Source organism: Salvelinus alpinus, chromosome 30 (genome assembly GCF_045679555.1).
Source record: "Salvelinus alpinus chromosome 30, SLU_Salpinus.1, whole genome shotgun sequence".
NCBI lineage: Eukaryota > Metazoa > Chordata > Actinopteri > Salmoniformes > Salmonidae > Salvelinus > Salvelinus alpinus.
This window is the reverse complement of record NC_092115.1, coordinates 35,658,157-35,682,370: the sequence shown is the minus strand read 5'-3', so window position 1 is coordinate 35,682,370 and position 24,214 is coordinate 35,658,157. Positions and strand designations below refer to the sequence as shown.

General features: G+C 43.7%; 2 protein-coding genes across 2 annotated transcripts; one reads left to right on the top strand and one right to left on the bottom strand.

The window, feature by feature from the left end:
- The first annotated feature begins 385 nt into the window (after positions 1-385).
- Positions 386-2,161, top strand: LOC139560317 (complement C1q-like protein 3). The gene is made up of 2 exons (XM_071376978.1): positions 386-958; positions 2,024-2,161. The coding sequence occupies exons 1-2, from the start codon at positions 386-388 to the stop codon at positions 2,159-2,161; spliced, it is 711 nt and encodes a 236-aa protein (XP_071233079.1).
- A 684-nt stretch (positions 2,162-2,845) lies between these two features.
- LOC139559712 (N-acetyltaurine hydrolase) lies at positions 2,846-24,214 on the bottom strand. The gene is made up of 6 exons (XM_071375944.1): positions 24,050-24,214; positions 18,911-19,142; positions 10,628-10,859; positions 10,176-10,441; positions 8,777-8,917; positions 2,846-4,234 (listed from the first exon to the last, which is right to left on the bottom strand). The coding sequence occupies exons 2-6, from the start codon at positions 19,108-19,110 to the stop codon at positions 4,024-4,026; spliced, it is 1,050 nt and encodes a 349-aa protein (XP_071232045.1). The 5' UTR covers positions 19,111-19,142; positions 24,050-24,214; the 3' UTR covers positions 2,846-4,023.

Genomic DNA, 24,214 nt, shown 5'->3' with positions numbered 1-24,214 from the left:
CTTTTCTGACTTTCGTGACCATGCTAATTTGGGGCTAGCTGTTGTAGCATGGATTGATACACTCACAGAAGCTTGGATTTCTTTCTCTGTAAAGCATATTTTCAAAATCTGACACGATAGGTGGATTAACAACAAGCTATGCTGTGTTTTGGTATATTTCACTTGTGATTGCATGATTATAAAAAAAAATTGTAATATTTTTTGAATTTGGCGCCCTGCAATTCAGCGGTTGTTTAGGGAAATGATCCCGTAATCGAGATCTGTGCGCAGAGAAGTTTTAAAGTGCACTGGCAGCACCAAGCGATCCCTGTCATCCACCAAAATTTAGTCCAGAAGCAGACTGGAAGACCGTCCACTCAGGAGAAGGTTGGCCGCCAGGAAGCAGATGATCGTAACAGGTGTTTGTGGAGTAGTCATGGTGTTAGCGTTGCTTATCCTGATTCCGGTGCTTGTCAATTCCACCGGGACATCTGCACGCTGTGAGATACTCGGATCCTGTCAGATAGTGTGTGATCCTCACAGGACCAAGTCCACAGCCACTGACAATACCAATACTATCACAGATGGCCGCTTGGTCCAGTCTCTATCAACCTTTATCCAAGGTCCGAAAGGACGGGGAGAAACTGAGAGAAATGGCCCTAGGAGTCCTCTTGGCAAGCCCGGACCACCTGGACCTGTCGGCCTGCCTGGGGAGAGAGGAGAGCCCGGACCTCCAGGACTACCCAGAACGCTCAGAGCTAACGGAGCCACAGGTGCCTTAAGCGCAGCCACATACAACACCGTTTCCAAAGACGTTCTACGCCGGGCTGAACAAACAGCAAAAGCTCTGAAATTTGGTGACATGGTCACCAACCTTGGCGACCACTTTGACCCCACGACGGGGAAATTCACCAGCTCGATACCAGGTATATACTTTTTCGGCACCAGTACGTGGGCTGATCTTTGTAAAAACAACCAGGTAAGCAATATAGGCTACCGACTTAGGCTATAACACTTCTTTCTCATAATTTGGAATTGTTGATTAGGATTCAAAACATCAGCTTAAGGCTACAGTTTTACAGACACATAATGCACACACTTAGGAGGCTGAAAATATTTGACATGGGCCCTTGGATCCTCAAAAAGTTCTAAAGCTGCACCATCGAGAGCATCTTGACTGGCTGCATCACTGCTTGGTATTGAAAATGACCCGCCCTTGACCACAAAGCGCTACAGAGGGTGATGCGGACAGCCCAGTATATCATGGGGCCGAGCTCCCTGCCATCCAGGACCTTTATATCAGGCGGTGTCAGAGAAAGGACCGAAAAATGACCAAGGACTCCAGCCACCCAAGCCATGTACTACTATTCACTTTGCTACCATCCGGAAAACGGTACCGGAGCATCGGCTCTCAGGCCAAAAGGTTCCTAGACAGTTTCTACCCCCAAGCCATAAGACTGCTAAATAGTCAATTAATGGTACCTGAACTATCTGCACTGACTCTATCTTGCACTGACCCTATGCACTCACTAGACTAAATATACAAACCATATACACACTCACTCACTCACACACACAATACATTGACACTCCCACACAAAAAACCCACATATTCACATACGCTACATACAGTATGCTCACTCTTACCGACACAACACACACACACTTTTATACATAATTTGCTGGTGCTACTCTGTTCTTTATTTTATTATATTATTTATCCTGATACCTAGTCACTTTACCCTGCCTTCATGTACATATCTACCTCAAATACCTCATACCTCTGCACATTGATCTGGTACAGGTACCCCATTCTTGTGCATTTTATTTTATTCCTCATTGTGTTACTATTTTTCTATTTGTATTAGGATTTTCAAACTCTGCATCGTTGGGAAGGGCTTGTAAGCAAGCATTTCACGGTAAAGTTTACACCAGTTGTATTCGGAGCATGTGACCAATACAATTTGATTTGATGAGTTTTAAGCACGTATCGAAAGGGGTTGCATTAATCAGAGCGGAGCTGTCGGTGATGCAGAAGTTCCAGTCCTACACCCAAGATGCCGACCAGAACTACGACTTTGCCAGCAACAGTGTCATCCAGCATCTTAAGCCCGGCGATGAGATCTACATCAAGCTGGAAGGGTTAAAAGCAACAAGTACAGCATCTTCTCCGGCTTCATAGTCTACGCCGATTAACAGATCATCTATTCTACGCTAGGCTATTCCCTTCATCTGCTATATTCTCTCGTTTAGATTGGTTAACCCGCTGTCGTTTGGAAGACAGGTGGTTACAGAGAAACTGGGGGACCTTGACACAGAAGTGAACCTTTAAATTAACATTAAAATGGACGTTTAGTTTTGTGCATAAAATCTCCAAATTATACAATGTCCAATACAGAAACTTGGACACGTGGAAACAAGGAAGGTGATGAGTGAGCGTTTCATGTGTATAAGCCAATATTAATGCAGGTTAAACAGGAATGGTGTTAATGCTTCATTGCTGTTCATGGCTTTTGACATTGGGTCAACTAATCAATTCATTTCAATTGGTCTTGTAACGCATCTCAGTTCACGTTAGTCTATAGAGTAGGATATAATACTCAGAGGTGATTAAAACTACACTGTATGAAGTAACGTTTGGTGTGTTTCTATCTGCATCCTACTGCAGTGCTGATCTATTCCTACTGCTTTATCAGACTACTGCATTCGTGTAAAAGAGCTATCATTATCATCATACACAGTCCAATTCAACCTTTTCCTGGGAAATGAATTAAGTGCTACTTCACTAACATTAATTAGGCCTACAGCCAGTATTTGAAATGGAAATGATTCATTAGATGGAAGAAAAACATGCCACTAGAGAAAATAAATCAAAACCAATTTTAATGACTTTGGTACAGTATTCATGTAAAAAATCAACAGGTCAGTTCTAATTTTAGCAGAGCGTTAAAAATGGTAAGAAAATATTCCTGGGTCACATTTTCCTCTAGAATGGCAGGCTACCATGATGTTCGATTTGGTGAAGTATCAGAAAAAAAAGAGACACTCCTACTCCCTGACTTTTTAAATCCTATCACACACTGTCTTAAAGTGACATAATGGTTATGTATTGTCTGCTGTGATGCTGTTGCTCATGTGGTGAAGTCCCTCTGTGATGCCACCTGTTCTCAGAAGGGAAGACCATGTCCTTCAGGATGACCTACCAGCCAACCAGCTCCCTCCCATAGGAACCCATTGGGTGACATCACAACCTACAAGCCAACCAGATCCCCTCCTATAGCCACCCAGTCACAGTGTGACATCACGAAAACTCATCTAACAAGCATACTAATAAAGAAAACTTTTGGTACCCCAATATCTTTTAGCAATAAAAAAATTAAATCTAAACGGGAACAATGTTACTACTTTTCACAAAGAATCTTTGTTAAATGTCATTACTACAAACAAAGCTCCTATGGCTTTCACTAAAACTAGTCAGAACGGAAAGCACCATATTTATGAGTAGAGCACCAGGTGCAGACGATGTGCAGTCCATGTCCTTGAGTTTGTTTGGGGCAGAAACTGTCGCTTTGTCTTGTTAAATGACATTTGGTTTCTGTGTATATTGGCACCACATTTAGATTTAGTCTACGACTTATTTTCTAACTGGATGGTTTAATTTATTTGCTTACAGTATTAATTATTAATCACAAACATTAATTGAAGCTTTGATTCAGTCATGGCTAGTATTGTGTGACAAATAAAAATATTTGATTTAACATTACTCCTCACTCAGCTATCAGAATGTTGTTAGTGTTCAATCCAAGGTTTTTTCCTTGTTTACCTCTCAATAGCACACTTTAATTCAGTAAATCATAGACAAGTAGCAAGAATAAAGTGTCAACTTCTGAGGTCAATTGCATTTGGAAATTTGCAAGTAATAAAACATTTCTAAACCCTTTTTTTTTTTTATTTTTTTTTTTACTCTGAGTTCAGTAGCTGTTGCAAAGGATAAAGGCCTATGGAGCAGCCTTTCTATATTCTGGGTGATCTGATTCTGATCCTTCATTTGAATGTGAGCCAGCGTTTGGGGTTGTCTATGAGGATCTTGTCCACCTGGGTCTGGTTGATCCCTCTCCCCAGCATCTTGGGCACGATGTTCTTCAGTATGTGTGAGTAGCCGTGCCCTCCGTACTTGGTGAGACGGTTCTTGGTGTGGATGTCGTGGGCAATGACAAGGTTGTCCTCATATCCCTCCTGGACCAGGAACGCCAAGCTAGAGAGGGTGGGAGACACAGGCACAGGCGCACACACGCGCACACACACACACACACACACACACACACACACACAAGTCTAATGGCGCTGGAGTTGATGGCTGCCGTTTTACGGGCTTCTAACCAACTGTGCTATTTTGTTAGTTTTTTCGCATTGTTTGTAACTTATTTTGTACATAATGTTGCTGCTACCGTCTCTTATGACCAAAAATAACTTCTGGACATCAGAGCAGCGATTACTCACCTCGAACTGGACAAAGATGTTTTTCTTTAATGAGTCTGACATGAAAGATACACCGCTTTCTCGGGAACGGGCCCAAATCACTGTCATTTGCGTAAAGAAAAGACGGAGAAAAAGGGGGCGAATGTCGGGCTGCCTTCGGAGAATTCGTAGGTGAGTGAGTCAACCTCCACTACCATCCGTTCTATTGGCCAATGTGCAATCATTGGAAAACAAAATGGATAAAATACGATCAAGACTATCCTACAAACGGGACATTAAAAACTGTAATATCTTATGTTTAATCGAGTCGTGGCTGAACGGCGACACGGATAATATAGAGCTGGCGGGATTTTCCCTGCATCGGCAGGACAGAGAAGCTACGTCTGGTAAGACGAGGGGCAGGGGGGTGTGTCTTTTTGTCAATAACATCTGGTGGGCGATGTCTAATATTAAAGAAGTCTCGAGGTATTACTCGCCTGAGGTAGAGTACCTCATGATAAGCTGTAGACGACACTATCTACCAACAGAGTTCTCATTTATATTATTCGTAGCTGTCTATTCACCACCACAAACCGATGCTGGCACTAAGACAGCACTCAACCAGCTGTATAAGGCCATTAGCAAACTTTAATGCAGGGACTTTAATGCAGGCAAACTTAAATCCGTTTTACCTCATTTCCACCAGCATGTGCAACCTGAGGAAAAAAATCAAAAAAATAAACTCTGGACCACCTTTACTCCACACAGAGACGCATACAAAGCTCTCCTTCGCCCTCCATCTGGTAAAGTGACCATAATTCTATCCTCCTAATTCCTGCTTACAAGGAAAAACTAAAACTAAATTCCTGCTATCTCTCTCAGAATGACCTTCTTGATCCAAATCAGTCAGGTTTCAAGACTAGTCATTCAACTGAGACTGCTCTTCTCTGTATCACGGAGGCGCTCCGCACTGCTAAAGCTAACTCTCTCTCCTCTGCTCTCATCCTTCTAGACCTATCGGCTGCCTTCGATACTGTGAACCATCAGATCCTCCTCTCCACCCTCTCCGAGTTGGGCATCTCCGGCGCGGCCCACGCTTGGATTGCGTCCTACCTGACAGGTCGCTCCTACCAGGTGGCGTGGCGAGAATCTGTCTCCTCACCACGTGCTCTCACCACTGGTGTCCCCCAGGGCTCTGTTCTAGGCCCTCTCCTATTCTCGCTATACACCAAGTCACTTGGCTCTGTCATAACCTCACATGGTCTCTCCTATCATTGCTATGCAGACGACACACAATTAATCTTCTCCTTTCCCCCTTCTGATGACCAGGTGGCGAATCGCATCTCTGCATGTCTGGCAGACATATCAGTGTGGATGACGGATCACCACCTCAAGCTGAACCTCGGCAAGACGGAGCTGCTCTTCCTCCCGGGGAAGGACTGCCCGTTCCATGATCTCGCCATCACGGTTGACAACTCCATTGTGTCCTCCTCCCAGAGCGCTAAGAACCTTGGCGTGATCCTGGACAACACCCTGTCGTTCTCAACTCACATCAAGGCGGTGACCCGTTCCTGTAGGTTCATGCTCTACAACATCCGCAGAGTACGACCCTGCCTCACACAGGAAGCGGCGCAGGTCCTAATCCAGGCACTTGTCATCTCCCGTCTGGATTACTGCAACTCGCTGTTGGCTGGGCTCCCTGCCTGTGCCATTAAACCCCTACAACTCATCCAGAACGCCGCAGCCCGTCTGGTGTTCAACCTTCCCAAGTTCTCTCACGTCACCCCGCTCCTCCGCTCTCTCCACTGGCTTCCAGTTGAAGCTCGCATCCGCTACAAGACCATGGTGCTTGCCTACGGAGCTGTGAGGGGAACGGCACCTCAGTACCTTCAGGCTCTGATCAGGCCCTACACCCAAACAAGGGCACTGCGTTCATCCACCTCTGGCCTGCTCGCCTCCCTATCACTGAGGAAGTACAGTTCCCGCTCAGCCCAGTCAAAACTGTTCGCTGCTCTGGCCCCCCAATGGTGGAACAAACTCCCTCACGACGCCAGGACAGCGGAGTCAATCACCACCTTCCGGAGACACCTGAAACCCCACCTCTTTAAGGAATACCTAGGATAGGATAAAGTAATCCTTCTGACCCCCCCCCCCCCCCCCCCCTTAAAAGATTTAGATGCACTATTGTAAAGTGGCTGTTCCACTGGATGTCATAAGGTGAATGCACCAATTTGTAAGTCGCTCTGGATAAGAGCGTCTGCTAAATGACTTAAATGTAAATGTAAATGTAAAGCAGGAAGTACCAGTGACTCGCTCAATACGGAAGTGGTCAGATGACGCGGATGCTACACTACAGGACTGTTCTGGTAGCACTGACTGGAAAATGTTCCGGGATTAATCCAATGGCATTGAGGAGTATACCATCAATAAGTGCATCGACAACGTTGTCCCGACAGTGACAGTACATACATATCTCAACCAGAAGCCATGGATTACAGGTAACATCCGCATCAAGCTAAAGGCTAGAGCTGCCGCTTTCAAGGAGTGGGACACTAATCCGGACGCTTACAAGAAATCCCGCTATGCCCTCAAACGAACCATCAAACAGGCAAAGTGTCAATACAGGATTAAGATTGAATCCTACTACACCGGCTCTGACGCTCGTAGGACGTGGCAGGACTTGTAAACTATTACAGACTACAAAGGGAAACCCAGCCGCGAGCTGCCCAGTAGCACTCACGTCGGTAGCCATGAAGTGCTTTGAAATGGCTCACATTAACAGCATCATCCCAGATACCCTAGACCCACTCCAATTCGCATACCGCGACAACAAATCCACAGATGACGCAACCTAAATCGCACACCACACTGTCCTTGGACAGCACTCCACACCACCTGGACAAAAGGAACACCTATGTGAGAACGTGGTTAATTGACTACAGCTCAGCGTTCAACACCATAGTGTCCACAAAGCTCATCACTAAGCTAAGAACCCTGGGACTAAACACCTCCCTCTGCAACTGGATCCTGGACTTCCTGACTGGCCACCCCCAGGTAGTAAGAGTAGGCAACAACACATCTGCCACGCTCATCCTCAACACTGGGGCACCTCAGGGGTGAGTGCTTAGTCCCATCCTGTACTCCCTGTTCACCCATGACTGCGTGGCCAAACACGACTCCAACGTGTTTGCTGATGACACAACAGTGGTAGGCCTGATTACCGACAACGATGAGAAAGCCTATAGGGAGGAGGTCAGAGACCTGGCAGTGTGGTGCCAGGACAACAACCTCTCCCTCAATGTGTTCAAGACAAAGGAGATGATCGTGGACTACAGGAAAAGACGGTACGAACAGGCCCCCATTAACATCAACAGGGAGAGTTAAGTTCCTTGGTGTTCACATCACCATAGATCTATCATGGTCCAAACACAACAAGACAGTTGTGAAGAGGGCACAACAACACCTTTTCCCCCTCAGGAGACTGAAAAGATTTGGCAATGGTCCCCAGATCCTCAAAAATGTCTACAGCTGCACCATCGAGAGCATCCTGACTGGTTGCATCACCGCCTGGTATGGCAACTGCTCGGCATCTGACCGTAAGGAGCTACAGAGGGTAGTGCGAACGGCCCAGTACATCACTGGGGCCAAGCTTCCTGCCATCCAGGACCTATTTACTAGGCGGTGTCAGAGGAAAGTAAAAAAAATTGTCAAAGACTCCAGTCACCCAAGTCATAGACTGTTCTCTCTGCTACCACACGGCAAGCAGTACCGGAGCGCCAAGTCTAGGTCCAGCTTCTACCCCCCAAGCCATAAGAATGATGAACAATTAATCAAATGGCATCCCTGACTATTCAGATTGCCCCCCCCCCCCCCCCATTTGTTTTTACACTGCTGCTACTCGCTGTTTACTATCTATGCATAGTCACTTGACCCCTACCTACATGTACAAATTACCTCGACTAACCTGTACCCCCGGAAAATTTACTCGGTACCGGTATCCTGTGTATATAGCCGCGTTATTGTTATTTTATTGTGTTACTTTTTATAATTTTTTTAACTTTAGTTTATTTGGTATAAATTTTCTTAACTCCTTCTTGAACTGCATTGTTGGTTAAGGGCTTGTAAGTAAGCATTTCACGGTAAGGTCTACACCTGTTGTATTTGGCGCATGTGACAAATAAGGTTTGATTTGATGCACACACACACACCAAAAGAGATCCATGGGCATTATTTAACTTTTTACGCTTGGTAAAGTATCGTGAAGTAGATACAGACAACCAAATTGACCTAGTTTAGCTGCAGTTGTCTAGTAGGTAGTTTGGTAGCAAAGAGCACTCACGCCTTGACTCTCTGGCTGTCACTGGGCATGTCCACCTCCAGGTTATAGGCATAGTTCAGCATCTCTGTTCCAAACAGGTCGTATTCCAGGTAACTCCCCATCTTTGCAAACTCCAGCAGCTCTCCATTGTCAAATATGGTCCTGTGTTAGGAAAAAAACCATGAATAATTTAGTCACTCATCACTGAAGCTATCTTTGAGGCATCAGCAGATTAAAATTCTCCACAATACGCCTTAACACATTCCTGAACAATTACAGTGTATTCGGAAAGTATTCAGACCCCTTCACTTTTTCCACATTTTGTTAGCCTTATTCTAACATAGATTTATTTTTAAATCTAATCTACACACAATACCCCAAAATGACAAAGCGAAAACAGGTTTAGAAATGTTTACAAATGTATAACAAATTAGAAACAGAAATACCTTAGAAGTATTCAAACACTTTGCTATGAGACTTGAAATTTAACTTAGGTGCATCTTGTTTCCATTGATCATCCTTGAGATGTTTCTACAACTTCATTAGAGTCCACCTGTGGTAAATTCAATTGATTGGACATGATTTGGAAAGACACACGCGTCTATCCCACAGTTGACAGTGCATGTCAGAGCAAAAACCAAGCCGTGAGATCCAAGGAATTGTCCGTAGAGCTCCGAGACAGGATTGTGTCGAGGCACAGATCTGGGGAAGGGTACCAAAACATTTCTGTAGCATTGAAGCTGCCCAAGAACACAGTGGCCTCCATCATTATTAAATGGATTTGGAACCACCAAGACTCTTCCTAGAGCTGGCCGCCCGGCCAAACTGAGTAATCGGGGAAAAGGGCCTTGGTCAGGGAGGTGACCAAGAACCCGATGGTCACTGTGACAGAGTTCCCGAGTTCCTCTGTGGAGATGGGAGAACCTTCCAAAAGGACACTCCACCAATCAGGCCTTTATGGTAGAGTGGCCAGACAGAAGTCACTCACTAAGCACACAGCCAAGACAACGCAGGAGTGGCTTCGGGACAAGAGCTTGAGAGGATCTGCAGAGAAGAATGGGAGAAACTCTCCAAATACAGGTGTGCCAAGCTTGTAGCGTCATAACAAAGACGGTTCGAGGCTGTAATCGCTGACAAAGGTGCTTCAACAAAGAACTGAGTAAAGAATCTCAATACTTATGAAAATGTGATATTAAACTTTTTTTTTGTTGCTTTGTAACGTAACAAAATGTGGAAAAAGTCAATGGGTCTGAATACTTTCCGAATGCACTGTAGAAGCTTGCTTTATAAGTATAATTGTTTATACTATATTATAAACCCATGTAGGCCTCTGACTTTTTCCTGACCATGTGACTGACCAGGGGAAAAAAAGTCCTGCCACCCCTCCAGTCCACTCTGGGCCCTGAATGAAAGCTCTCACCTATCCAGGTGTGACATAACGGTCTTGCTGATGTCACCTCCAGCTTCCTGCAGGAGACGGACTATCTCAGCCGGTGCACCAGGGTTCCGTCCTGGGTGGATGATGACTGGGCAGCCCAGCTCGGTCTGAGCGTGTGCAGTGGCCTGCAGCACTTTCTTCTCGCTGTCCGTGATTGGCCAGCTGCAGCCGATCTCTCCAATCACACCGCAGCGGATCTCGGTCCCATCCGCCCCGTGGAGAACCTCACTGATGATGATGTCTGTGAGCTGGAGAGAGAAGTAGGGTGTTAGTCAGAGGAAGTAGTGGCAGAGAATGGACACAAACTGGCCATAGCTCCCTCAGGTGGGAGACAGCTGACCAAAGCCACTTGGGTACATTTGACTGAGACAGGGCTTCTACAAATGAGCCAGTATACCTTCACACAGACACAAACTACCATAAACTTCCCCCACCTTCTCCACGGTCATCTTCCTGGTGGCCTCAGAGTGGGTGGCGTCCACATAGTACCCCGCCCCTCCTATGATGTGGACGCCCGTATCCTTGGACAGCTGTTTGAGGCAGGGCAGATCCCGGGCGATACCCTGGGTAGTGTTTTCTACGATGGTTCCACCTCCTGCCTTTCGGTACTCATGCAGCTCTTCCCGCACAGCATTGGTCTCCTGCAGCAGCAGCAGGTTCTCATGGCTGAAGAAGATTGTTACAGGGACACAGAGATTTGTCGATTGGCTTCAGCCTGGACAGGTTCCAGACTGCCTGCTGTACAGGTTCTAGATTACCTGCTGTAAAGGTGCTAGACTACCTGCTGTATGGTTCTAGAAATCTGCCTGCTGTACAGGTTATATAGACTACTTGCTGTTAGGGTGCTAGACTACACGGAGCGTACAAAACATTAAAAAACACCTGCTCCTTCCATGACAGACTGACCAGGTGAATCCAGGTGAAAGCTCTGATCCCTTATTTATGTCACTTGTTAAATCCACTTCAATCAGTGTAGATGAAGGGGAGGAGACAGGTTAAAGAAGGATGTTTAAGCCTCGAGACAATTGAGACATGGATTGTGTATGTGTGCCATACAGCGGGTGAATGGTTAAGAGAAAAGACTTAAGCGCCTTTGAACAGGTATGATAGTAGGTGCCAGGCGCACCGGTTTGTGTCAAGAACTGCAACGCTGCTGTGTTTTTCACGCTCAACAGTTTCTTGTGTATATCAAATTTTATTGGTCACATACAAATGGTTAGCAGATGTTATTGCGAGTTTAGTGAAATGCTTGTGCTTCTAGTTCCGACACTGCTGCAATATCTAACAAGTAATATCTAACAATTCCACAACAAATACCTAATACACACAAATCTAAGTAAAGGAATGGAATAAGAATATATAAATATACTACTGTTCAAAGGTTTGGGGTCACTTAGAAATGTCCTTGTTTTTGAAAGAAAAGCACATTTTTTGACCATTTAAATAACATCAAATTGATCAGAAATACAGTGTAGACATTGTTAATGTTGTAAATGACTATTGTAGTTGGAAACAGCTGATTTTAATGGAATATCTACATATGCGTACAGAGGCCCATTGTCCTCTTGCTCAGTTGTGCACCGGGGCCTCCCACTCCTCTCTCTATTCTGGTTAGGGCCAGTTTGCGCTGTTCTGTGAAAAAAGTAGTACACAGCGTTGTACGAGATCTTCAGTTTCTTAGCAATTTCTCGCATGGGATAGCCTTCATTTATCAGAACAAAAATAGACTGACAAGTTTCAGAAGAAAGTTATTTGTTTCTGCCATTTTGAGCCTGTAATCGAACCCACAAAGGCTGATGCTTCAGATACTCAACTAGTCTAAAGAAAGCCAGTTTTATTGCTTCTTCAATCAGCACTACAGTTTTCAGCTGTGCTAACATAATTGAAAAATTGTTTTCTAATGATCAATTAGCCTTTCAAAATGATAAACTTGGATTAGCTAACACAACGTGCCATTGGAACACAGGAGTGATGGTTGCTGATAATGGGCCTCTGTACGCCTATGTAAATATTCCATTAAAAATCTGCTGTTTCCAGCTACAATAGTCATATTCAACATTAACAATGTCTACACTGTATTTCTGATCAAGTTGATGTTATTTTAAATGGACAAAATATGCTTTTCTTTCAAAAACAAGGACATTTCTATGTGACCCCAAACTTTTGAATGGTAGTGTATTTCCTCCTAGTATGTACAATCTGTGGTTCGTTGACTGGGCTATTGTTTTTTTTTTTTAATTCAAGACCAGATTGATCTCAGTTTGTCAGTCAGAGTAGCCACTCATTTTGGACATTTGTGTGGTATTAAAAAAGCTATAAAAAAAACTAAACTAAGCACCTATGATTTCTTAATCCAGCCCTGCTCACAGGTATGCTTTCATCAGTTTTCACAATTAGAAGTGTGGGGGCTGGGGACGAAAATGATGAGAAAAATATATATCTGCCCCATGTGGGATTGGGGTGGCAGGTAGTGGTTAGAGCGTTGGGCCAGTAACCAAAAGGATGCTAGATCAAATCCCCGAGCTGACAAGGTAAAAAAAAAAGGTAAAAAGCCCCTGAACAAGGCAGTTAACCCACTGTTCCTAGGCTGTCATTGTAAATAAGAATTTGTTCTTAATTAACTGACTTGCCTAGTTAAATAAAGTTTTTTTTTTTTTTTTAATAACTCACAACCATTGAACTATGAGCCAAGTTGTCATGACCACCATTGTCATCTATTTCTTGTTAAAATGGTGTAGCTACAAATATAAATGTATAATCCTCAAAGCTTACATTTTTTCTATTTCGGAAAAGCACATAATGTGTATGAAACGTTGAATTTTGTCATATAAGGAAATGTGACTTACTGCCTTTTGAATTTTGTATAACTTCAATAGTCTATTCAAGAAAGCATCATGCAAAATATATTGGCACACTATACTTACCAAGACCATTGCCAAATAAGGCGTGCTGTCGCCTACTTTTATAGTAAGGCTTGAGGTGGTACCACCCAGCACATCTAGAAGGGAGTGTATTTCATACCGAACCCCTCCCTTGAGAGGACGAAGACAATGGTAGAGTTGAACCGCTAGGGGCAAAAAGAGCTAGATCTACTACTGAAAGACCAAAATCTATCACTTTTGTAATGAACTGTCAAAATGAAGACCGGAATCGACTTGTTTAACTATAACTAAGACATCTGGTTTTCGATTATGTTATTAATTTTCTTCATAAAAGTTACTCTTCAAAAAAGTGTGATTTTGACATCGAAAAACTGACAAACTGATGAACGGAAACCTGGAAAAATTCAACGGAGAAAACAGAATTTGTGAAAAAACGGAATCAGTCAAAAAATAAAACCGATTTTATAGAGCCCTATGACTGGAGTAATTTTATAGAGCCCTATGACTGGAGTAATTTTATAGAGCCCTATGACTGGAGTAATTTTATAGAGCCCTATGACTGGAGTAATTTTATAGAGCCCTATGACTGGAGTAATTTTATAGAGCCCTATGACTGGAGTAATTTTATAGAGCCCTATGACTGGAGTAATTTCCTTTCTAAATGAGAAGATGAGATGTTTCTGAACACTTCTAAATTAATCCTGATAATGCCATGGTTAAGAAAAATCATGAATGAATAAAATCAAAATCAAAGCAAACTTTATTTGCCACATGCGCTGAATACAACAAGTGTAGACTTTACCGTGAAATGCTTACTTACAAGCCCTTAACCAACAGTGCAGTTCAAGAAGAAGAAAATATTTACCAAGTAGGCTAAAATAAAAAGTAACACAATAAGAATAACAAGGCTATATACAGGGGGCACCGGTACCGAGTCAGTGTGCGGGGGTACAGACTAGTTGAGGTAATCTGTACATGTAGGTGGGGGTGAAGTGACTATGCATAGGTAACAAACAAACAGCGAGTAGCAGCAGTGTTCAAAAGGGAGGGGGGGTCAATGTAAATTGTCCTATGGCGATTTTTATGAATTGTTCAGCAGTCTAATGGCTTGGGGGTAGAAGCTGTTGAGAAGGCTTTTGGTCCTAGACTTGGCGCTCCGGTACCGCTTGCCGTATGGTAGCAGAGAGAACAGTCTATGACTTGGGTGACTGGAGTCTTTGACAATTTTTTAAACTTTCTTCTGACACCGAAATAGGTCCTGGATGGCAGGAAGCTTGGCCCCAGTGATGTACTGTGCCGTTCGCACCACCCTCTGTAGCGCCTTACGGTCAGATGCCGAGCAGTGGCCATACCAGGCAGTGATGCAACCGGTCAAGATGCTCTCGATGGTGCAGCTGTCTTGCTCACATTGAGGGAGAGGTTGTTGTCCTGGCACCACACTGCCAGTTCTCTAACCTCCCTATAGGCCGTCTCATCGATGTCGGTAATCAGGCTGTTGTGTCGTCAGTAAACTTAATGATGGTGTTGGAGTCGTGTTTGGCCACACAGTCGTGAGGGAACAGGGACTAAGTACACACCCCTGAGGGGCCCCAGTGTTAAGGATCAGCGTGGCAGACCTATTGTTGCCTACTCTTACCACCTGGGGGCGGTCCGTCAGGAAGTCCAGGATCTAGTTGCAGAGGGAGGTGTTTAGTCCCTAAGAGTCCTTAGCTTAGTGATGAGCTCCGTGGGCACTATGGTGTTGAACGCTGAGCTGTTGTCAATGAACAGCAAATCAAATCAAATCAAGTTATATAGCCCTTCTTACATCAGCTGATATCTCAAAGTGCTGTACAGAAACCCAGCCTAAAACCCCAAACAGCAAGCAATGCAGGTGTAGAAGCACGGTGGCTAGGAAAAACTCCCTAGAAAGGCCAAAACCTAGGAAGAAACCTAGAGAGGAACCAGGCTATGAGGGGTGGCCAGTCCTCTTCTGGCTGTGGCGGGTGGAGATTATAACAGAACATGTCCAAGATGTTCAAATGTTCATAAATGACCAACATGGTCAAATAATAATTCTCACATAGGTGTTCCTTTTGTTCAGGTGAGAGTGAGATTGTGTCATCTGTGGATCTGTTGAGGCGGTATGCGAATTGGAGTGGGTCTAGGGTGTCCTGGAGGATGCTGTTGATGTGAGCCATGACCATCCTTTCAAAGCACTTCATGGCTACCGACGTGAATGCCACGGGGCGGTAATCATTTAGGCAGGTTATCTTCGCTTGGGCACAGGGACTATGACGGTCTGCTTGAAACATGTAGGTATTACAGACTCGGTCAGGGAGAGGTTGAAAATGTCAGTGAAGACATGACAGTTGTCTCAGGATGGTAAGTTGGTGGTTGAAGAGATCCCTCTAGTGGTGTGGGGGCTGTGCTTTGGCAAAGTGGGTGGGGTTATATCCTTCCTGTTTGGCCCTGTCCGGGGGTATCATCGGATGGGGCCACAGTGTCTCCTGACCCCTCCTGTCTCAGCCTCCAGTATTTATGCTGCAGTAGTTTATGTGTCGGGGGGCTAGGGTCAGTTTGTTATATCTGGAGTACTTCTCCTGTCTTATCCAGTGTCCTGTGTGAATTTAAGTATGCTCTCTCTAATTCTCTCTTTCTTTCTCTCTCTCGGAGGACCTGAGCCCTAGGACCATGCCTCAGGACTACCTGGCATGATGACTCCTTGCTGTCCCCAGTCCACCTGGCCGTGCTGCTGCTCCAGTTTCAACTGTTCTGCCTGCGGCTATGGAACCCTGACCTGTTCCCCGGACGTGCTACCTGTCCCAGACCTGCTGTTTTCAACTCTCTAGAGACTGCAGGAGCGGTAGAAATATTCTAAATGATCGGCTATGAAAAGCCAACTGACATTTACTCCTGAGGTGCTGACTTGCTGCACCCTCGACAACTACTGTGATTATTATTATTTGACCATGCTGGTCATTTATAAACATTTGAACATCTTGGCCATGTTCTGTTATAATCTCCACCCGGCACAGCCAGAAGAGGACTGGCCACCCCTCATAGCCTGGTTCCTCTCTAGGTTTCTTCCTAGGTTTTGGCCTTTCTAGGGAGTTTTTCCTAGCCACCGTGCTTCTACACCTGCATTGCTTGCTGTTTGGGGTTTTAGGCTGGGTTTCTGTACAGCACTTTGAGATATCAGCTGATGTAAGAAGGGCTATATAAATACATTTGATTTGATTTGACAGTTGGTCCGTGCATGCTTTGAGTACACGTTCTGGTAATCCGTCTGGCCCAGCGGCTTTGTGAATGTTGACCTGTTTAAAGGTTTTGTTCACGTCAGCTACCGAGAGCGTTATCATACAGTCATGCAGAACAGCTGGTGCTCTCGTGCATGCTTCAGTGTTGCTTGCCACGAAGCGAGCATAAAAAGGCAGCTTGTCTGGTAGGCTCGCATCACCTGGCAGCTCGCGTCTGGGTTTCCCTTTGTAGTCCGTAATAGTTTTCAAGCCCTGCCACATTCGACGAGCGTCAGAGCCGGTGTAGTACGATTCAATCTTAATCCTGTATTGAGGCTTTGCTTGTTTGATGGTCTGTCTGAGGGCATAGCGGGATTTCTTATATGCGTCCGGATTAGTCTCCCGCTCCTTGAAAGCGGCAGCTCTAGCCTTTAGCTCGATGCGGATGTTGCCTGTAATCCATGGCTTCTGGTTGGGACATGTACGTACAGTCACTGTGGGGATGACGTCATTGATGCACTTATTGATGAAGCCGATGACTGAGGTGGTGTATTCCTCAATGCCATTGGATGAATCCCGGAACATATTCCAGTCTGTGCTAGCAAAACAGTCCTGTAGTGTAGCATCCGCGTCATCTGACCACTTCCGTATTGAGCGAGTCACTGGTACTTCCTGCTTTAGTTTTTGCTTGTAAGCAGGAATCAGAAGGATAGAATTATGGTCAGATTTGCCAAATGGAGGGTGGGGGAGAGCTTTGTATGCATCTCTGTGTGTGGAGTAAAGGTGGTCTAGGATTTCTTCCCCCCTGGTTGCACATGTGACACGCTAGTAAAAAAATTGGTAAAAATGATTTAAGTTTGCCTGCATTAAAATCCCCAGCCACTAGGAGCACCGCTTCTGGGTGAGCATTTTCTTCTTTGCTTATGTCCTTATAGAGTTGGTTGAGTGCGGTCTTAGTGCCAGCTTCGTTATGTGGTGGTAAATAGACGGCTACGAATAATACAGATGAGAACTCTCTTGGTAGATAATGTGGTCTGCAGCTTATCATAAGGTACTCTACCTCAGGTGAGCAATACCTTGAGACTGCTTTAATATTAGACATTGCGCACCAGCTGTTATTGACAAAAAGACAAACCCCCACCACTCGTCTTACCAGAGGAAGCGTCTCTGTTCTGCCAGTGCATGGAAAATCCCGCTAGCTCTATGTTGTCCGTATCTTCGTTCAGCCACATCTCGGTGAAACATAAGATGTTACAGTTTTTAATGTCCCGTTGGTAGGATAATCTTAGTAGTAGGTCATCAATTTTATTTTCCAATGATTGCACGTTAGCAAGATGAATGGAAGGCATTGGGAGTTTTCTCGCTCGCCTTCGGATTCTCAGAAGGATTCCCGATCTGCGGCCCCTTTTCCGGCGTCTTTTCTTCACGCAAAAGGCGTGGATCTGGGCCTGTTCCAGTGAAAGCAGGATATCCTTCTCGTCGGACTCATTAAAGGAAAAAGTTTCTTCCAGTCCATGTTGAGTAATCTCTTTTATAATGTCCAGAAGTTATTTTCGGTCATAAGAGGCGGTAGCAGCAACATTATGTACACAATAAGTTTAAAAAAAACAAGTTACACAAAACGCAAAAAAAATAAAATAGCACAATTGGTTGGGAGAATGTAAAACATTAGCCATGTTCTTCGGCGCCATCTTTTCACAAATCATGAATAATGAGTGAGACGCCGTTCAGAGGCTACAACAAAACATGCTAACCTCCTACCATTATCAATAACAGAGGCTACAACAAAACATGCTAACCTCTCACCATTATCAATAACAGAGGCTACAACAAAACATGCTAACCTCTCACCATTATCAATAACAGAGGCTACAACAAAACATGCTAACCTCTCACCATTATCAATAACAGAGGCTACAACAAAACATGCTAACCTCTCACCATTATCAATAACAGAGGCTACAACAAAACATGCTAACCTCTCACCATTATCAATAACAGAGGCTACAACAAAACATGCTAACCTCTCACCATTATCAATAACAGGCAAGGTTAGCATTTTGAGGGGTGGTATGATCTTTGTGCCTCTGTAACCTTCTCACTCATCATTATTCACTCATCATTCACGACTATCCATAATCCTGATAGCATCCACATGAATGCAGAAGTGTTCAGAAATATCTATCCTTACTTACAATAAAATTGACTCCCAAATGAAGTCATTATTCATCATTCAGTTCCTATTGGGCAAAACATAATCCAAAACACAACCATAACAAACTGCAAATGCATCCAACAATTTGTAGTCACAAGCCTGATGTAGTCATTGTGTGCAAAGAATATGGGACCAAATACTAAACTTTTGACTACATTATTAAACTAAGTGAATTTGTCCAAATAATGATGACTTCTTCAAATGGGGAGACTAGAAATGAAAGCACTTTATGTTTATAAACAGTAAAACAGATATGTATGAAAATACCCTCAAATAAAAGCTGACATTATGTACTGTCACCCTATATGAAACATTCTATCTCAAATCTAAAATGCTGGAGTATAGACCCAAATGAAATAAAAATGTGCTTCACTGTCGAAATACATATGGAGGGGAGTTTACCTGCTGTAAGGGTTCTGTTTCAGCCAGAATAGATTCTTCATCTGGATGGGGGCCTGGGCCACAGTCTCGTCCCCCGGGGCCGGAGAGAAGTAGCAGCACTCAAAGGTCATGGTCAGGTGCTCGTGGGTCATGGTTCTACCCAGCTGGTCGGGTTCTATCGCACCCAACACCGTCTGGACCTTACCGCTCAGTGCTGACATAGTGAAATGGTTGGGTCTCTGGGGTTTTAATCCTGCAGAATATCATATTTTAGAATTACTACATTACACATCATTTATTAGTTATGAGCTATTCCAGTACTGGAAAAACATCCCTTAGTAAAAAAAGATGGTAGTCAGAGTGCAGTATAACTGCATTATTCTGCAAATACTGCATCAAAAATTACCGTTTTTTTTACTGCAGTAATTTTGCAGAGTAACTGAAGTTATTCTGAAATTACTGCGTCCAAAATACCACAGTCGACTGCAGTTACTACACTTCTACAGCAGTTTCAAAACTGCAATCTTTTGTTGAAGGGAAAACTATTTGGTTGGTGGATAGTTCCATGATTGAGACCAGCAGCAAAACAGAGATAGAAAGCAACTCGACACACTTCTTTCATATGAATAGGTATGACTACACAGGTGCACACTCAAACAGGGTTGCCATGTTTGTTATTTTCCGGTCAAATTGGGCTACTTTGAAAACGATGTCGCGGGTGAAAATGTGTTGTTCGTGGGTTTCTGGTTTTTGAGCTACTTCTAAATTGCAGCGCGGCCGCCATGGCGTTTCTCTTTTAAAAAAAATCCATATTTCACTGTGACCTGCTGTTGTTGACTATCAGGCAGTGAGCAGGCTGTTACTGAGTGAGGAAGGGAAGAGCCGGAGGGGTGTGTGCTTTAAGAGGATGTTTGCGAGAGCAGTATGCGCACACTGAGACAGAGCAGTATGCGCGCACACTGAGACAGAGCAGTATGCGCGCACATCGTGACAAATTTTACCAGTTGTTGGTAGGCTATTACGGAGACACCTATTTCAACCCCCTTTTCCATAAAACATATTAACGCGCTAAAACTGACATAGCGTCGACAAAGCATTGGAAAACTAGAGCTCTTTAGATAAATTCGTTCAGAGGTGGTTTAAAGTAAACTGCATTCTAATGTCGACTTTTCCTTTGGAAAAACGAAGGTTTTTACGCATGCTCAGTTCTAGGGTCTGGAGCGCTGAGCGAGTGGATATTTGAAATGGTAGTTACGGAACTCCCTCGCGTGAAACTGACATTAAAATGTGTAGAATGATACATTTGCATCTGTTGGCCATCAAATAGGCGATTCATGTATATGCCATTGTAGGCTACTGTAGCCTACCATTTGATACAATAAATATGTTGAAATTATGAGATCACTGGAGTCATTGCAAATCAATTTGTTCAACTTGTGTAGCCTACTTGGAGCTGGCAAACGTATTTAATAAATAGCCCATAACTTCAGTTGTTGTAGCCTTGTGTATCTATGCAATTATTAATGGTCATGTTTAGTTAAATAAATTTGAAGTGATCAATTGTGATCATGGTCACTGCTCTATCTTAAATGTATCATTCTCCACATTTTTTTTATTTATTTATTTATTTAACCTTTATTTAACCAGGTAGGCAAATTGAGAACACGTTCTCATTTACAATTGCGACCTGGCCAAGATAAAGCAAAGCAGTTCGACACATACAACAACACATAGTTACACATGGAGTAAAACAAACATATAGTCAATAATACAGTGAAAAAAAAAATAAGTCTATATACAATGTGAGCAAGTGAGGTGAGATAAGGGAGGTGAAGGCAAACAAATATATGTATAAATAAATAAAAATATAAAAGGCCATGGAGGCGAAGTGAGTACAACACAGCAAGTAAAATAAAAACTAAAAAAAAACAATGGAATGGTTGGTTTGCAGTGGAAGAAAGTGCAAAGTAGAGACAGAAATAATGGGGTGCAAAGGAGCAAAATAAATTAATAAATAAATACAGTAGGTAAAGAGGTAGTTGTTTGGGCTAAATTGTAGATGGGTTATATACAGGTGCAGTAATCTATGAGCTGCTCTGACAGCTGGTGCTTAAAGCTAGTGAGGGAGATAGGTGTTTCCAGTTTCAGAGATTTTTGTAGTTCGTTCCAGTCATTGGCAGCAGAGAACTGGAAGGAGAGGCGTCCAAAGGAAGAATTGGTTTTGGGGGTGACTAGAGAGATATACCTGCTGGAGCGCGTGCTACAGGTAGGTGCTGCTATGGTGACCAGCGAGCTGAGATAAGGGGGGACTTTACCTAGCAGGGTCTTGTAGATGACCTGGAACCAGTGGGTTTGGCGACGAGTATGAAGCGAGGGCCAGCCAACGAGAGTGTACAGGTCGCAGTGGTGGGTAGTATATGGGGCTTTGGTGACAAAACGGATGGCACTGTGATAGACTGCATCCAATTTATTGAGTAGGGTTTTGGAGGCTATTTTGTAAATGACATCACCGAAGTCGAGGATTGGTAGGATGGTCAGTTTTACAAGGGTATGTTTGGCAGCATGAGTAAAGGATGCTTTGTTGCGGAATAGGAAGCCAATTCTAGATTTGACTTTGGATTGGAGATGTTTGATGTGAGTCTGGAAGGAGAGTTTACAGTCTAACCAGACACCTAGGTATTTGTAGGTGTCCACATATTCTAAGTCAGAGCCGTCCAAAGTAGTGATGTTGGACAGGCGGGCAGGAGCAGGCAGCGATCGGTTGAAGAGCATGCATTTGGTTTTACTTGTATTTAAGAGCAGTTGGAGGCCACGGAAGGAGAGTTGTATGGCATTGAAACTCGCCTGGAGGGTTGTTAACACAGTGTCAAAAGAAGGGCCAGAAGTATACAGAATAGTGTCGTCTGCGTAGAGGTGGATCAGAGAATCACCAGCAGCAAGAGCGACATCATTGATGTAAACAGAGAAGAGAGTCGGTCCAAGAATTGAACCCTGTGGCACCCCCATAGAGACTGCCAGAGGCCCGGACAACAGACCCTCCGATTTGACACACTGAACTCGATCAGAGAAGTAGTTGGTGAACCAGGCGAGGCAATCATTAGAGAAACCAAGGCTGTCGAGTCTGCCAATGAGGATGTGGTGATTGACAGAGTCAAAGGCCTTGGCCAGGTCAATGAATACGGCTGCACAGTATTGTTTCCTATCGATGGCGGTTACGATATCGTTTATGACCTTGAGCGTGGCTGAGGTGCACCCATGACCAGCTCTGAAACCAGATTGCATTGCGGAGAAGGTGTGGTGGGATTCGAAATGGTCGGTAATCTGTTTGTTGACTTGGCTTTCGAAGACCTTAGAAAGGCAGGGTAGGATAGATATAGGTCTGTAGCAGTTAGGGTCAAGGGTGTCCCCCCCTTTGAAGAGGGGGATAACCGCATTAAACTGATTTAATGTCAGTTTCATTGTGGACTTCGGCATGTTGGCCTATAGGCTACCTGCATCTAGCTCAGCAAACCTTGGCAAAGTTGAATTGCAATTATAAAACTAGATTTTAGTCAGTAGCCTACCCTATTGAAATGACAAGTACATCTTGCAAATAGGATATTTTTTATTTAACTAGGCAAGTCAGTTAAGAACAAATTCTTATTTACAATAACGGCCTACCAAAAGGCAAAAGGCCTCCTGCGGGGACGGGGGATTAAAAATAAATTAAATAAAAATATAGGACAAAACACACATCATGACAGGAGAGACAACACAACATTACATAAAGCGAGACCTAAGACAACATAGCATGACAGCAACACATGACAACACAGCTTTGGAGCAACACAACATGACAACATGGTAAAAGCACAAAACATGGTACAAACATTATTGGGCACAGACAACAGCACAAAGGGCAAGAAGGTAGAGACAACACATCACGCAAAGCAGCCATAACTGTCAGTAAGAATGTCCATGATTGAGTCTTGGAATGAAGAGACTGAGATAAAACTGTCCAGTTTGAGTGTTTGTTGCAGCTTGTTCTAGTCGCTAGCTGCAGCGAACTGAAAAGACGAGCGACCCAGGGATGTGTGTGCTTTGGGGAGCTTTAACAGAACGGGTGTTGTATGTGGAGGATGAGGGCTGCAGTAGATATCTCAGACAGGGGGAGCGAGGCCTAAGAGGGTTTTTATAATGGTTTGTAGTCTTAACATCTGGCACATAATAACAGCACCATTGACAGAAAATAGCCTAACATTCGTTTTTTGAAGTTCGTCCAAGTGTTTCTTGCACAGAGGTCCTCTGTCCAACTTAGATCATTCAAACTCTCCTATCATATTTATCTATAGTTATGCACATGCGCAAACAGGATTTATTAATAATTATAAACTGGGTGGTTTGAGCCCTGCATACTGATAGGTTGAAAGCTGTGCTAGGAATGACAAAAAAAAGGTCCTAAGAACAACTCTTAATTGTGGTAAATTGGCCATATACCACACCTCCTTGAGTTCGTATTGCTTAATCATTGCAGTGAAAACAAGTTAAATCGACATCCATTGATGGAAAATTACCTGGCAAGTTTAATAAGGGTGATTTATATTCTCTTGCGACATTCTTAAACTCGCAATAATTATTATTTTGATGTTAAACCAAATGTTGCTTCTTAGCCTGTCGTTAAATGACGTCGATATTTGTTCTTAATTCGCTCAATAACATTATGGAAAAAGGCTTTATTGGATAAATGTGGCAACTCTCTTCCTGTGAAAAAAATATTGGGCTAGTTTTCAGACCTTCTGGGCAGATTTTAGTAGGACCTGGCAACCCTGCACTGAAGAGCTCTTTAGACCTATGGTTGTATACAAGAGGTCAAGTGCCCCCATTTTTAACTCGCATGGCCTAGCTATAGTCTATTGCAGTCTCTGGTGCGAATAAATATCATTTAATTGTTCCCAGTGTTATTTCCTCACAAAACTAATGCATTCTTGCAGCGTTAGTTTTAGATTTTGTATCACACTTGTGATCTCGATTCATTTAACATGCAGTAACTGAGCCTAGCAAATACAGCGGGCTGAAGCATGGAACTGCGATTTCTGCAAATGCAACAGCTATTCAGTTCATTAGTGAAAAATATACATTCATTGTTCATGACAATGCGATGTAGCAAAAATGATATAAGACCTGGAAATCTTGCTTCGAATCAGTAGTCCAAACGTTCTTCTTAACTTGCAAAAGAGGAAGATCCAGGAAGAAACAAGTCGTGCGATTAGGCAGTCTTAACTATCGCGAGAATTTGACTGATACAAAGTATGCCACTGTAACCCGCCGGAATGTATCGAACATCAT

What these genes read in the sequence shown, in the direction of transcription:
- LOC139560317 (XM_071376978.1), top strand. Translation starts at nt 386, where the DNA reads ATGATCGTAACAGGTGTTTGTGGAGTAGTCATGGTGTTAGCGTTGCTT. An exon ending in ATCTTTGTAAAAACAACCAG is followed by an intron (nt 959 to 2,023) that starts GTAAGCAATATA and finishes CAGAAGTTCCAG; the next exon opens with TCCTACACCCAAGATGCCGA.
- LOC139559712 (XM_071375944.1), bottom strand. Translation starts at nt 19,110, where the DNA reads ATGTCAGCACTGAGCGGTAAGGTCCAGACGGTGTTGGGTGCGATAGAA. An exon ending in GTTATGTCACACCTGGATAG is followed by an intron (nt 8,918 to 10,175) that starts GTGAGAGCTTTC and finishes TTCCTAACACAG; the next exon opens with GACCATATTTGACAATGGAG. An exon ending in GACAGCCAGAGAGTCAAGGC is followed by an intron (nt 4,235 to 8,776) that starts GTGAGTGCTCTT and finishes CACCCTCTCTAG; the next exon opens with CTTGGCGTTCCTGGTCCAGG.